The sequence below is a fragment of the Podarcis bocagei genome, assembly GCF_964188305.1.
Source record: "Podarcis bocagei genome assembly, chromosome: 13".
In the NCBI taxonomy this organism is placed as follows: Eukaryota; Metazoa; Chordata; class Lepidosauria; order Squamata; family Lacertidae; genus Podarcis; species Podarcis bocagei.
The window spans coordinates 40955377-40970671 of record NC_138138.1 but is presented as its reverse complement, the minus strand read 5'-3'; the positions used below and the strand labels follow the sequence as shown (position 1 = coordinate 40970671).

General features: G+C 50.8%; 2 protein-coding genes across 13 annotated transcripts in view; both read right to left on the bottom strand.

The window, feature by feature from the left end:
• Positions 1 to 1317: 1317 nt before the first annotated feature.
• On the bottom strand, positions 1318 to 4082 carry TMEM265 (transmembrane protein 265). Its single transcript, XM_081169149.1, has 2 exons — positions 3392 to 4082; positions 1318 to 2064 (listed from the first exon to the last, which is right to left on the bottom strand). The coding sequence occupies exons 1-2, from the start codon at positions 3650 to 3652 to the stop codon at positions 1903 to 1905; spliced, it is 423 nt and encodes a 140-aa protein (XP_081025275.1). The 5' UTR covers positions 3653 to 4082; the 3' UTR covers positions 1318 to 1902.
• Positions 4083 to 7789: 3707 nt separating this feature from the next.
• SRCAP (Snf2 related CREBBP activator protein) overlaps positions 7790 to 15295 on the bottom strand; it is a 34049-nt gene continuing 26543 nt past the window's right edge. For 6 of the 12 annotated variants that reach the window (XM_081165795.1, XM_081165785.1, XM_081165784.1 and 3 more), the window contains 2 exons: positions 13388 to 13471; positions 7790 to 12989 (listed from right to left, as the gene is read on the bottom strand). In XM_081165795.1, coding sequence (XP_081021921.1) covers positions 9033 to 12989; positions 13388 to 13471 — 4041 coding nt within the window. In that variant the 3' untranslated portion in view covers positions 7790 to 9032. The remainder of the gene's footprint in view (positions 12990 to 13387; positions 13472 to 15295) is intronic. The other 6 variants (XM_081165793.1, XM_081165794.1, XM_081165791.1 and 3 more) reach the window with 6 other exon arrangements.

The window sequence follows — 15295 nt, the reverse complement described above, 5'->3', positions numbered from 1 at the left end:
CTTAAAGTCTTGGATTTCTCATAAATCTGCTGGTTTTTACAGCGTCACAAGGTGCTGCCGTTGTTTCCTCGGTTTGAAGCAGGGTGGGTTCATAAACTGAGAAAGGCAATTTCGCTTCCTTTTAAGTTATGTTTAAAGGAATGCTTACTCTCACAATGGGCTTGCCTGCACTTGGAGAATAGCTGCACCTTAAACATGCTCAGCATCATCATGAGTGGGTCATTACCGGTGAGCGGATGTGAGTAAAGGAAATAGGCACTGACATGATGGGGGCAGACCCACACATTTAGAGCACATGTGGATCTGTCCCACAATGTCAATGCATTTTTAAATCAGATGACTTCCCGCAAAGAACCATGGAAGCCATAGCTTGTTAAGGGTGCTGGGAATTTGTAACCACCTCCAACCACCGAGGCCAGGCAGAGGCAGCAGCTGGAAGAAAATAAGTGGTGGTGCAGTGGCAGGATCTCCTGCCCTCTGTGGAGCTTGCTAGAAGTGGGTCGCTTCAGGTCACCTCATTGTTGTGCCGGCCATGGGACTACAACTCCTATCATCCCTGACCAATGGCCATCCCAACTGGGGCTGATGATAGTTGGAGTTCAGAAAGGTTGTTTTCTGCTGCTCCAGAGAAGCGGACACGGAGCAATGGTTCCAAACTACAAGAAAGAAGATTCCACCTAAACATTAGGGAGAACTTCCTGACAGTAAGAGCTGTTCGACAGTGGAATTTGCTGCCAAGGAGTGTGGTAGAGTCTCCTTCTTTGGAGGTCTTTAAGCAGAGGCTTGACATCCATATGTCAGGAGTGCTCTGATGGTGTTTCCTGCTTGGCAGGGGGTTGGACTCGATGGCCCTTGTGGTCTCTTCCAACTCTATGATTCTATGATTCTATGAACCACATCTGGCAGGGGGCACAACTATTCTGCCACTAGACCCCAAATCCAATGTTTTATCTGTTTCTTCCAGCCCTACTCCTGTAATGGCCACCCAAGAGACAAGTGGAACAAAAACAACAACAACCACCCACCCCCATGAAATGGCTGTAGTGCAACTGTTTATTTGTATTTTTGCATGTATAATAATAATAATAATAATTTATTATTTATACCCTGCCCATCTGGCTGGGCTTCCCCAGCCACTCTGGGCGGCTTCCAAAAGAATATTAAAATACTATGATACATCAAACATTAAAAGCTTCCCTAAACAGGGCTGCCTTCAGATGTCTTCTAAAAGTCTGGTAGTTGTTGTTCTCTTTGACATCTGGTGGGAGGGCGTTCCACAGGGAGGGCACCACTACCGAGAAGGCCCTCTGCCTGGTTCCCTGTAACTTGGCTTCTCACAGTGATGGGCAGAATAAAAATGCTTATTGAAAATAAATTAAATAAATAAAAGCTTGAAGCAAGAAACACAGCACAGTGCAGAAACCATGTTCCTGTGTTTCCAATATCCTTCTGTTCCAAGGGAGTGGATCCTAGCATCTACATGCAGGAGCAAAACCTGAATAGGGACAGAGCACATATTTTGCCTCAAGAAGAACTCCGGTACATCCCAGCTACACTAGAGCTTAAAGAGGAGGCGCCTCCCAGCTCAGAGCAAAGGGCCCTCTAGTCCAGCATCAAGTATTCCACTGTAGCCAACCAGATCTATGTTTTATCCTGGTGAGTCCATAGAAGCAGGCCATGGAGATCCAATGTCTGCAGCAGAAGCCGTTCCATTTCTCCATCCTCTCTTCTAGGACCTCCGCAAAGCAGGCTTTGACAAGAGTACACCAGACCAGGGTGCACATAACAAAGACCCACATAATACCCATTTCTGCTAAATCCAGCTGGGCAAGTACAGTGTGTGGGAACCAGAGGAGAAGATGATCCTGGAAGTCCCAAGTCACATGTTCTTCAGGGTCATCATCATTCGGCTTGAGTTAAGAGGTAGGAAATGAGGTACACTGACACGGGTGCCAGAATGATGAGGGACACCCAGACACTGATACTTAGGACAGACAATCTCCGGGACCTCCGAGCCCAGTCAGCCGCTGATACCTGGGAACCAGCCTTTTGCTTCTCACTAGCCTGGATGGGACAAAACCAAGAGAGAGAACCTCATTATTGCTGTCACTTATTTTAAAGAAATATCCTTACATTTTAGGTCTCCTCCTCTGGACTTACCTTTCTCGGTGTCTCTTGATGATATGTGTCAGGTCTAAATTTATTTGCAACCTCTGATCTTAGTAGCCTTGACCCAGATTAAGGCTATATAATTCTAAACTTGTTGTATAATCTTAGAAGGTGCGCAGGGACGTGAAGGGGCATGGCTGCGACTCTCATTAAGGGACCCGGCACTTCTGGATTTGACTCCAAAGGGCCAACTTCCCAGGAACATCTGGCCTATGCCACAGAATGCCTGCCTTGCTGGGAAACTAGGGCTCCTTTCACAGTCCAGGTAGGGTGGCTCGGCTGTCAGAGGAATGGCATGACCCAGAACAACCCCCAACATCCCTTTCTGGCCACACATTGCAGGGGAAGAAGATCAGTAGTAGTGGCAAGCCCTCTCAGGGCATCTCGTCCACCATCTCCGGCCTTGTTGAGGAACCCCAAGGGTTCTCTGGAGCAGACTCTCATTGCCAGATGGAACGCAACGGTTGCCGTGCCTTGATTTCAGAGTATACATCTCCACAGAGCATTCGCTGCAGTTTCACCATGTGACAAGAATGTGTGGGAGCTTCAAAGGCAGTAAATATTGGCCTGGGTGGGGCAGTGAGGTGGCTCCTGCCCACAACTGCAATACTGTGCTCAATAAACATCTCTCTCACACACCCCATTTATTATGTGGATCTATCACTTTGTTTTATTGACATGACAACCCTGGATATACTACATCACTGGTTCTCAGTCACTTTTTACATCGCCTAACATAATATAACTTTGGCATGTATTGAATTTTTGAGCTGCCCATTTGTCCTGTAACTGCCCATCTGTGGGTCCAGCTGCCCATTTTGTTTTTGTTTAAAAAGCACACTTGCAAGGACACAGGAGGCACAGCTACAGTTATTTATCTGGAAAGGAAGGCAAGAGAATGGCAGAAACTGTTAAGATCCCAATGGATTTTCGTCTGATCAGTAAATACGTTTGTAAAGGCACAAGGTTTTCTCTAACCAAAGTGTACTCACAGTGGACCTAGTGAACTTAATGGATCCAAGTTTGCCATGTTCACTAATTTAAATGGCTCTGCTCTGAGAATGATAAATATCGAAACCGCTTCCCCTCCCTAAGCCTCCAGGAATTCTTTTTCCTAAAAAGGAAACTGGTCCAAATACTGCACTGTACTTTCATTCATTTGGGGAACGGCATCCCTTGTCCCACCCACCTGCATCCCTTGTCAAAGCAGCAGGTAACTCACCTTGATTGCATAGATCAGTGCTAGGACTCCGATGCAAGAGCAGCCACAGATGATGCTAAATATGGCCAGACTGCGCAGTCTGTGCTTATGAAAAGAAGGGGGCTTGGCAGGCATGTCCTTCTCCTGGGTGTCTGCTGGGATCATCACGATGGTCTCTGCAGCATCTTGCTGAAGGGTCCCATTTTTTAGCTCCTGCTCTCCTTCCATAGCAACTGGCACACACAAAGTTGACTGCTCTTTTCTCTCTGCTGTTTCAATCATCGCCACGATCAGTGATGATCTGAGTCCACATTTGTGCTTCTAAATTCCAAGCCAGGAGCTTGAAATAGCTAATGGAGAGTTTGAAACCCCACCTCTTCTGTGAATTCTCTGTACAGCACTGAGAAAGTGACTTTCGCTCTTGGCCTCAAGTTTCCTTTGTGTAAAATACCTGGGCGTATTATTGCCCTACCTCACCGCTGCGAAAGGAAACGTGGAATTTAAAGAAACATCTTTCACAAGCTGAAAGTGTTATAGAAATGATAAGGTAGCAACGCCCAAGAATTAATTCACCTGAAGCCAAAAGGGTGTGATCCTCTTTATATAAGTCTCAGTTCCTCAGTCTTCAGTACAGCTCCTCTGAAGGAAGAAATGTTGAGAATAATCCAACATCCGCAGGCTGGGAGCTCACCTCTCAGAAACACTTTTATACACACCTGGCAGCTCCCAGTTTGTTTGGTTATACCTTTTTTGGGCTGGGTCCCAGACTCTTTATTGGGTGAGGTCACTGTTGTTGGACCTGACTCAGGTATGCAGGTTGCACATTCCTCCTGAGATCATACTCTCCTTCCCTCTTTGTCTATAGGCTAGTGCTTCAGCTTAACTGGGTTGCAGTTCAGGGAAACTTAAGAGCAGGAATTTCAATTAATGGAGGCAATCTAGGGGCGGTCTCCTCAGCTGCTGAAGGGAGATCAGGCTGAAATGGCAAGGTAGGCAAAATTACCTGCTGGGAGCCGCCCAGAGTGGCTGGGGAAACCCAGCCAGATGGGCAGGGTATAAATAAATTGATGGTGATGATGATGATCCACGGTCTCTGGGAAAGGGAGGGATGTAGTGGCACGAGTTAGCACTGTGGGTTCCTTCGCCCCTAACTTTTACACCTATCACAACTAGATTTTTATGACTTTTAAGTGCTTCCAAAAAAGAAGAGAGGGGGCGATACAATATTGCATTCACATATTGGTTGTCTAGCCCCACTGACTTCAATTTTAGAGCTATATAGTGTGGGACACACTTCCTGTAGCCTTCACAGGTGTTTTTTTGGTGTCCCCCCCCCCAACTTTTATCCTAACAGAGATAGCAAAGCTGAATGCAGTGCCTCAGTAGCAAAATGGACTCTTTTTCAACTCTTCTTTGCCAGTCCTTCAGATGCCTCAGGTCTGAGGCCTAGCACATCATGCTCTGAGGCTCAAGTGAGCTCAGCCTCCAGTTCTGCTCTCATGTAAATATGGCTAAGAACCAAACTGCAGAACTCTAGAATGGTTGCCCCTGCTGGTTTATACATGTAGGTTTTGAAATAACACAGGATTCTCATTTCACCATAACGGAGAACTTTGCATTAACTTCCAAGTACAGGTTTAACTCTTGGATTCTGCAAGATTTCACATTTTGATCCCCTGAAGGCACTTTGTAGAAGACAAAAGGGGCGTAAGAAAAGAAAGGCTGACCCATCCAGCCCTCTCACTACCCCCTGCCAAAAGAACAAATGTTTCCTTTAAAAGTTGTTGTCTTGTAATTACAATTAAGCAACTGTAGCACAGAGGAACTACAGTGGAACTTTGGTTTTCAAACTTAACCCGTTCCAGAAGACTGTTCAGCTTCCGAAAAGTTCGAAAACCGAGGATCAATGGGCTGGCTGCAGTCAAGGGGGGAAAATGAAAAATGTGGATCAGAAGCTGTTTGGCTTCCAAAAATAGTTTGAAAAGCAGAGCAGTTACTTTCGGGTTTCGGCGTTCAGGACCCGAAACGTTCCAAAACGGAGGCATTTGGGAACCGAGATTTGACTGTATGTTTAAATTAAGGACTTGTTTTCTAGCATTACCTGTACCCATTTGGCCACTGCCAGGGTGGTTCTCATTTCTACAGCCACTCATATATTAGCCCCAAAGTGGGCTGTGTGTTTCAGAGGAATGCAGCTGCTTGCTTTTTCACAAAACTGTTGTATGGAAAAGGGATATGCCAAAAATGAATCAAAAGGTCTAAAGAGTGTTAACGGGAAGTCATATATCAACTGACTCATTGTTTACTCTTGGTTACTGTTGGCTTCGGAAGGTGTCGTTCCTGATGCTGGCTACAAAAATGTGACCAAACTGGTCCCCCGTTGTTTGTGGCATTGCCTGGCAGTGGGAACTTTTGTGCAATTGCCCCGTGCCTCAGCTGAGGCGTGCCCTTGTTTAGACTTGCCTGGGCCCATTTCTGGCTCCTTGATAATCTATTCTTGCTCATGGTACTTTCCAGATGATTAGATAAAAAAACCTAGATATTGCAATAGCAAGGAACTAGATCTTCTCCACCAACATGTGGAGGTAGTACAGGCCTCCCTATTAATCCCTGCTCCCTGAAAGGTATAAAACCAAGAGGGAGCGACTTGTCTCCCCCAGCGATCAAGAGACATTAAGAGTCAGAGGACACACTCCAGCCAGTAAGAGACTTAGGGGGTGCAAAGCAGAGTCAATGAGGGGTAAAGTCCAAGGATTGTCCCACAGGCTTGGCAAGTGGCTTGGAGGACTGCATTTGGTCCCTATGCCTAAGTTTCCTCACCCCTATCAACACTGTTAAGAGCCCAAAAAACATTCCGTTTGGTACGGATGTTCTTGCACCAAAGAGGATGCCTCACCCAGAGTACAAAATAAATAAGGATGGATGCCCTGTGAGGGGCGCGGGTGGTGCTGTGGTCTAAACCACCAAGCCTCTTGGGCTTGTCGAGCAGAAGGTTGGCAGTTTGAATCTGCCCAACAGGGTGAGCTCCCGTTGCTCTGTCCCAGCTTCTGCCAACTTTGCATTTTGAAAGCACAACAGTGCAAGTAAGAACCCCTGCAGCAGGAAGGTAAACAGTGTTTCCGTGCACTCTGGTTTACCTCACGGTGTTCCATTGTGCCAGAGGTTTAGTCATGCAGGCCACATGACCCGGAAAGCTGCATGTGGACAAATGCCAGCTCTGTAGCTGTCAACCTTCCCCTTTTTTGTGGGAAATTCCCTTATTCCAGCAGTTTCCCGCCATTATCCCGGATTGTTAGATATCCCGTAGACTGTCCCCGGGACAGGTGAGGCTGCTGATCTCTTATTTTCAAATCTGAAAGTTGACAGCTATGGCCAGCTCCCTTGGCTTGAAGCGAGATGAGCACACACCCCAGTCGTCCTTGACTGGATCTAACCGTCCAGGGGTCCTTTAACTTTACCATACCTGCCCCTGTGAGTCATTGAACTTCTGCATATATGGCTTTTAGAAAATGGTGTGCCCCACCTTGTCATCACTTGACAGTGGAGGAAGATTGGAGAGCTCTCACAGAGGAGCTGAAAGAGGCCATCTAGAAGACCGTGCTGCTTTTAGCAGCCAACCTGCTCAGTGTGATTTTTCCCACCCTGGAAATTTTTTTAGTCCTGAGCCTCAGTGTATAAAAGCAGGGATGTAGCCCTCCTAATGCTGTTACTATTAATTATATTTGTTGCATGTGTTGCTTGCCTCTGGCTCCTGTCAGCCTCTGCAAGCATGGCCAAGAGTCACACCTGACAGAGGCCATAATCTCTGAAAGACCACAGGTCCCCCATCCCTGAGGCAAAAGATAATCCCGTCCTCTCAAAAGCCAGTCATGGCACACAAGCTGGTTTTAGACTAAATGGGAAGTTATCTTTCTGAATATAAGTGTGGGCAGAGGGAGGGGCTGTGAGGGCCTGAGGCTTGCTCATGCAACGGTCTAATATTGTGCATGAACCAAACATTGGATCTTCTAAGGCAGAGCTTTCCAAACTTTTCATGTTGCTGACACACTTTTTAGACATGAATTATTTCGCTACACAGTAATTCAGTTTTATTAGCAAACCAGAGGTTAAACTAACCCCTTTCCAGCCCCAGAAGAATTCAGACGACACATCCGCACACTGCAGCCAACACACTAATGTGTTGCGACACAGAGTTTCGAAAGCTCTGTTCTAGAGGGCACTGGTGGGGCACCAGAAGTTCCTGGACTCCAGCTCCTATCAGCCCTAGTCAGGATGCTCAAGAGTCAGGGATGATGGAAACTGTAGACAGACATTGGGAGGTCCACAGGCACCCCATCCCTGCTCCAAGAAGACTGAAACAATCAGAAAAGGAAGCATGAAGTGTCTTCTTTTTTTAAAAAAAAAGACTCTACAGACCCATTTGGTGTGCTGTTGGTTTTTCTTTTTTTAACACTTTATTCATAGCATTATTCTGAAGAAAGATTACATCGGTCTTCTGTACAAGTTCTGAACATGCTTCAGTAGGAAAGACAGCTCCATGGGAACACCTCCCCCTCCACCCCAACTGCACCCCCTTCCCCCAAACCAGAGAACTACTGCCACCCCTCAATCCCACTGCGGTGGGGGAGGGGAGGGAACGTTGTGCTCCCCTATACAAAATAACCTTTGCATAGATTATGTTCAAAAGAACCTATTTTACAATGAGAGCTGTACACAGAGAGGAAGGGAAGGGAAGAGGGATTTGATCCAACTCAGAAGCCCACAGAGTCCTTGGAGCAGTGAGGCTGCAATATACATCATTAAAAATAAGACCATCTCTCCTGGTGGCAATGCAAAATGTGAGGGCACAACCTTCCCCTTTTCACGGAGTCAACTCTGCTACCTCCTTGTGCCTCAAGAGGGCCCTAAGCTGTGAACGGAATAAACAGGGCGACAATCAAAAGGGAAAGCCAGAGAAGGGGACCCAGCATTTGGTCACTGTCATTTAAAAACCAACCCAGAGGCATTAAAAAAGTAAGAGCTAACTGTGTTATAAATCAGGAGGGCATCCCCTGCGGGTTTCTCGAGGGGAAGGGGCAGAGGGAAAGGATGAAGAGCCTCAAAATGTGATTTTCATTTTAAAAAGGATGCAAGTGCCTAACGAAAGGCTGAACGGAGGCTTCCCAAAGTGGTACTGAACTTTGCGGGGGCCATTCAGTGGCAGCGGGAGCCCTGAAGCATCACTCAGGGGGCCACGTCTCTATGGGGCTGCTCCCCCACCCACTCCATGATCAGCAAGTAGCAGAATTAATTGGGAACAGTGCTGGCTCTGTCACTTCCCCCGCGAGGGGGCAGCTGAGCTACACATCCAGAGCTAGCCAACTTCTGCAGGAGTGTCCCTCGCCGTGCTCTAAGACAAAGCATCCGGGAGGGAGCAGCCACGCCTGCTGCCCTCCTCCCCCTCCTCCTCCTTCAAGTAGTACTCTTAACAGTCAAGTCTGGAATGCAGGGAGCTGTGTGGGGACAGGTGAGCCCCATCGGCTGCCCTCCATGATAACGGGAGGATCGAGAGCAAGGGGTGGGGCGGGGCAGGGGGCTAAAACTGCTTACAGTATGTGCGAGGAAGAGCTGGCCATTGCCCACCCCCCACAGAGAAGTGACGGCAGAACTTCTCGCGCTGTGGTCACGTCTTGGGCTTGCGGCCTCTGTTACTTAGTGAAGAGGTAACCGGGGCGGCTGGAGAAGGAGCGCAGGAGGGAGATAGCACCCCAGAGCCTCCCCCCGCTGAGGTGGGCACAGAAGCAGGGCCCATTTTCCTGGTGGGGATGGGGGAGGAGGCCGGCCGGGTGCCATCACTGGGCTTGGCTGCGCTACGGAGAATCCGGTCAGCCGGGCTCCCAGTGCGCCAACCCCGCCCCCGCCCCCTGCCCCGCCCACCGCCCGACTCGTAGCACTGGCGCTTGGGCTGTTGGGAGCACTTGTTGCTGCTCGACTCCGAGGAGGACCTCAGGGAGGACTCGGACTCCCCACCCTCTTGCTCCGAGGTGGCCTGGGGAGCAGGTGACTGGCTGCTGTTGCTCACCCGGCTGCCCTTCAGGAAGCAGCGGCGTTTCCGTCGCTGAGTCTCGCGCTCCAGTGGTGGGACGAGGCTGCCGGGCCGGAGGCGGGTGGAGCGGGCGGGGGTGTCCCCAGAAGGCTGCTCCCAAGCGCTGCTCTCTGCAGATGAAGCACCCTCGGGAAGCACCTGCTTTGGGGAGGGCTGCGCTAAGCCCTCGCCACAAGACTCTGGCTTTTCCTCGCGCTTGAGCAGAGCCAGCCTGGTGAGCGGCCGCGAGTCCTCGCCCTCCGAGGAGCTCTGACTGACGCCCGGCAACGACGGGCCCAGTTCATCCTTTCTCCTCCTCCGCCGCCGCTTGCGGACAGGGGGAGCCGGGGTCTCCTTCTTCTCGGTGGAGATCTCATGGTCAGAGGGTGAGGTGGGAGGTGGCGCGGCCTCCACACGAGGGGAAGGTGGGTTCTTTGGGGGCCGACCCCTCTTCCGCTTGGGCGGAGACTCGGAAGTTGTGGAACTGAGGGCAGCTTGGGGCGAGGGGCGGGGTGGTCGGGGCAGAGAAGGCAGTGCTTGAATCTCTGGGGAGGCTTCTGCTGCAGAGACAGCTCTAGGGGGAGTAGGAAGGGGCTCACACGCTCCTGCGGAGAATTTGGAAACAGGCTTGGGGGGAGCGGCCAACAGTTCTCGTGCCTTAGGAGCTGGTTTAGAAACGGAGGTGGGTTTGGGATGATTAGGCATTCGGTTCCGCGCCTTGGGGGATACTTTTGAGATAGACATTGTATTGGGATTGGGATGCAAGTCCAGCGATTCGTGAATCTTAGGTATTGCTTCTGCCACAGGGGTGGGCCTAGGGGACTTGTCCCGCTGCTCCTGCACGTTAGGGAGTAGCTCTGTGACCAGAGGATTTGCAGAGGAGGCTGGCAGAACTTCAGAATGAGAAGGCTTTGGAGACACAACGGGGGCCTCCCGTATCTTGGGGGGGCGGCCACGCCGTCGCTTTTCCACAGGAGAGTTGTTCTCACTACTCTCCGTTTTACCCTTGGGAGACTTGGTCTTGGGTGAGGTCGTCTGGGGCACCTTCTTGTTTAGCGTCTTACTTTTGAGCTGGGTCTTGGGCACCTTCTTCTCAGAGGTCTTGCTTTGGGACTGGGTCTTGGGCACCTTCTCGGAGGTCTTGCTTTGGGGCTGGGTCTTGGGCACCTTCTTCTCTGCGGTCTGACTCTGGGGCTGGGACTCGGGCACCTTCTTCTCAGAGGTCTTGCTTTGGGGCTGGGTCTCGGGCACCTTCTTCTCTGCGGTCTGACTCTGGGGGGTGGTCTCCTGGACCGGCTCCGGGAGGGGCTGGAGCAGCCCTGGACTCTGCTGCTCAGAGGACTTGTTCTTGGGGGGACGCCCTCGCTTGCGTTTCATAGGCTCAGCAGAAGGGCTACTGTGCGCCTCTCCTCTTAGGCCACCATCTCTCTCCTTAGCTGCTGCCCGGCTCTCCAGCTCGATTCTCCGACGGGCAGGCAAGTCTCGCAGCAATGGCAACTCTTTGCCAGAAGGGGAGGAGGGCTCTGGCTCTGACATGCTCTGAGCTGAGCTGTTGCTAGGACTCACCACGGTGCTGTTGGCAGTATCCAACTTGCGCACACGATTACGGCGACGCCGAATCAGCTCTTTCTCCTCCACCACTGTGACCAGCCGGCCTGGCAGCTTGCGCAAAACTTTGGCGGCAGGGCCATCTTGGTCCTGACAGCTCTGCCGGATCTGCACGTCCGCACTGGTTCGACGGCGAGGGGTTTTAATCAGTGACAGACTCTCACCTGCAGATGGCGCTCCTGAGCAGACAGCAGTATCTGATGGACTCGCCTGTGAGGAGACAGCTGGCAGGCACGTGGCCTGAATTTCAGCCTCTTTGTTTTGGTGCTCCTCTTCATGAAGCTTCTTCCCAACAACCCCTTGATCCTGCTTGTGTGACTCCTTGGGGCTCTCGCTTTCACTGCTTGAGACCTCTGGTGTTGGCAATACAGTCTCTCCAGGTGCAATCTCAGACTCTGGTTCATCTAGGAGACTTGAAGTGGGACATGGCAAGTCTTCTGCTCTGGGAACCTGCTCCAAACCATTTGGCTCCTTGACACAGGGCGGAGCTTCCAGTTGAACAAGGGAGCCAGCAGCTGGCATGGAGTGGTCCAGGGAAGGAAGCACAGGCACCTCAATCTTAGGGGTCTCACTGTCCAACCTGGATGATGCACTAACTGTGGACTCCAGGGGGGTGGCCTCTGAGCTTCTAGAGGTGAATGTCTTAGATGCTGTTCTGTCAGGACCATCGGAAGGTGCTGCCCCTTGAACAACCTCAGGCCTGTGTGCCTCAAATACAGAGTTCATTGACTCTTGGACTGCAGTACTGCAAGAGGTGCTCATGTCTGCTTCTTCCTCTGACCTTGGCAGGCTCTCCTTTTGCTCCCTCAATGGTAGGTCTACCTCACAAGCAGCCTCGGGTTGTTTCTCATTAGGTAGTTCCACAGCGGCAAGGAGACTCACTGCGCTTGGTGCCTTCTCTTTAGTTGCTGGAACCTCAAGGCTAGCCTTCTCAGTGCCAGGTGGTGACTGCATACTCAACAACTTCTCCTCAGCCACTAGCACATCTTGTGCCTGGAAGACTGGTACTTCCACATTTGGGACATTCTTGGAAACATGGGGTTCAGGGGCTGATGGACTGAGCTGGGCACTTTCTTTCTCTTCCTGCTCTTTTAAAACTGTTTTTAAACTGGCCACCTCTCCATCAAGTGCCCGAGGAGGAAGCTGGAGGAGCTGTGCCTCATTTATTGGTACTTCTAACCTAGGAGGGTTGGGTGGGAGTTTATCCAACTCACAGGGTTTCTCGGGCTTCTGCAGGCCTGGTCTCACCTCCTTCTCCAAGCCAGTATCTATTCTCTGGGGGCCACTTTGTGGCAACTTATCACCAGCAGGCTGGGTTTCTGTCCTTGGAGAGGTTCCTTTTAGCATCCTGTCACCTGCAGCCCCTGAATCTGCCTTCTGTGGAGTAACTGGTAGCAACTTCTCCGCAGCAGACAAGGTCTCTGTCCTGTGGGGATTATTTCTCAAAACCCTGTCACCAGAAGCAGAAGCCTCAGTCCTGTGGGGAGCTGTTTTCGGCACCCTCTCCCCAGTCACTGGGGCCTTAGTCCAGGGCTCCTCTCGGCGGGCCAAAGTTCTGCGGGAGTGCAGGACAGCCTGGGCAGGCTTCTCCTCCCGCACCAACTCCCTGCGCACAGCAGCCCCTCGCGTGTGTTGAGCTACTTGGGGCAGGCTATCGTCTTCCTCATCCGTCACCATGTGGGAATGCCGGAGATTGGGTAGTCTTGCCTGGGGGGATTCCCCATCTCCACTCTCCCCATCCCGCAGCAGGAGGCGGGTGCTACGCAGCCTTTCACTCACGCGGGTGCCTGTCCTCTCTGAGGCTGTGCGGCTTGAACCCTTGGACTTCTTACTCTTCTTGCTGGTGCCTTCCTCAACGAGATAGCTCTCATCCTCATCCTCTGGCAGCTTGAAGACTACCTCATCCTTTGCCTGGTCAATATCTTTGCGGGCAGCTTCTACTTGTTCCTAAGGACAACAGAGAAGGGAGCTTAATAGGCAGCCAAAGGGGAAAAACTACTGATTTAACAAGTGATGCCAACCAGGCTTGGTCCATTCAGTGGCACCAGAGAGAGTAGGACTCTTAAGAGGCCTGAGTAATCATCTTCCCTGATAAGACTGAGTACGCAACACCGTAACTTCTAATAACAACCCACAGAAGCTCCTCCTACAAGTTTCTGAGCCTTGGTGTCATGACCATGAAAGATTGCTGTGCGTTTGTCTTTTAAAAGTTGCCATCCGACTGAGGAGCTCACCAACTTCAAACTGGCAGATGCAACCAATCAGTCACAGAGCATCCCTCCAGCTGTGCTTGCCTGACAAGATACTATGCAGGGGGTGCTTCCAGTCAGGGGTAGAGAACTTACCTCTGCTTGCTTCAGCTCCTCCCGACTGATGTCCTCTAGAGATGCCTCCAGGAAGTTCATGGCGTAACGTTCAATAGGGGTGAGCTGCAAAGGGAAAAGGAACTTCAGAGGGGTATCTGAGGGAAACTGCAGGCCAAGTCAGTCAGAATAGGGGAAAACGTGGAGAGCCTTAAATGTACTTTCCCTAGGAAACCAGAGGCCTTTCTCTTGGGCATTGTCGGCCAATTGGTGTCAAAGAAAGACAGAACTTTTTTTATGTACGCTACCACAGCAGCAAGAGTACTCATCGCAAAGCATTGGAAGACTCAAGATCTACCCACTCTGGAAGAATGGCAGATGAAGGTGATAGACTATATGGGACTGGCTGAAATGACTGGCAGAATCCGTGACCAGGGGAAAGAGACGGCGGAAGAAGACTGGAAGAAATTTAAAACTTATCTTAAGAAACATTGTAAAATTAATGAAAGCTAAAATGTCGAGGTTTTAGGGGGGGGAAGGGGTTTACAGCTGTAAAAGATTAAGTAAAAGAAAAGAATAAGGGATAAATCAGATAAAATTAAGTGTTAGGATTTGCTGAAATAATTTTGGAAATTGGGATGTAGAAAGGGGAGGTTTGGGGAAGTCAACGAAGTAAGGTTTATGAAAAAAAGGATATGAAATTATACATGTTTGTTTGTTTGTTTGTATGTGTCTATAAAAATGTTTTGTAAAACCAATAAAAATTTTATATATATAAAAAAGAAAAAGTGGAGAGCCAGGTTATCAGGGTGGCTGCAGTGGAGGGGTGGGAGGGAGATGGAATAGGAAGTGAAGCTTCTAGAATGATTTTGGCTACCAAGTGTCTTGGAAAAGGAGGGCCTATAGTTCAATGGTAGAGTACATGTTCTTGATGACTCATATTCCATCATCTTCAGTTTAAAAAAATCTCTGCTTGAGATTTTGGAGAATTGCTGCCAATCAGAGTAGACAGCACTAGTAGACAGTCTGATTAAGGAAGCCTCAAACATGCACATACAGTGGTACCCTGCAAGACGAACGCCTCGCGAGACAAAAAACTCGCAAAACGAAAGGTTTTTTGGTTTTCGAGTTGCCTCGCAAGATGAATTTCCCTATGGGCTTGCTTCGCAAGACGAAGCTTGCCCCGCAAGCTCCGGGGACAGCGGGTCTTCCCACTGTCCCCGGACCTCTTTTGAAGCAAGGGGCGGCGTGCAGAAGCGATCTCCCCGCAGCCCCTTGCTTCAAAAGAGGTCTGGGGACAGCGGGGAAGAAGCGATCTTCTCCCCGCAGCCCCAGGTCCGGGGACAGCGGGAAGCGCTTCCCACTGTCCCCGGACCTCTTTTGAAGCAAGGGGCGGCAGGGAGAAGCGATCTCCCCGCAGCCCCTTGCTTCAAAAGAGGTCTGGGGACAGCGGGGAAGAAGCGATCTTCTCCCCGCAGCCCCAGGTCCGGGGACAGCGGGAAGCGCTTCCCACTGTCCCCGGACCTCTTTTGAAGCAAGGGGCGGCGGGGACAGCAGAGAAGTTTCCGCTTCCCCGGGGGCTTTTAAAATGCTGGGGGTCGGCAGCGAACGCTTCGCTGCCGCCCGCCAGCATTTTAAGATCGCCCGGGACAGCAGAGAAGTCTCCGCTGCCCCGGGAAGGCAGGCGGGGGGAGCAAAGACTTTTGCCCCCCGCCGGCCTTCAGAAGAGGTCTCCCCCCCCCCTGCCTGCCTTCAAAAGCCGTCCGGGACAGCGGAGAAAGGCGCTGCCTTTCTCCGCTCTCCCGGGAAGGCAGGCAGGGGGGAGCAAAGACTTTCGCCCCCCGCCCGCCTTTAGAAGAGGTCCTGGACCTCTTCTGAAGGCCGGCAGGGGGCAAAAGTCTTTGCTCCCCCCGCCTGCCTTCCCGGGGCAGCGGAGACTTCTCTGCTGTC

Bases quoted from the DNA above. Each gene is read 5' to 3' on its own strand.
- TMEM265 (XM_081169149.1), bottom strand. From the start codon at position 3,652: ATGATTGAAACAGCAGAGAGAAAAGAGCAGTCAACTTTGTGTGTGCCA. The intron at 2,065-3,391 runs GTGAGTTACCTG...TGTCCCATCCAG, and splicing joins CACTGATCTATGCAATCAAG to GCTAGTGAGAAGCAAAAGGC.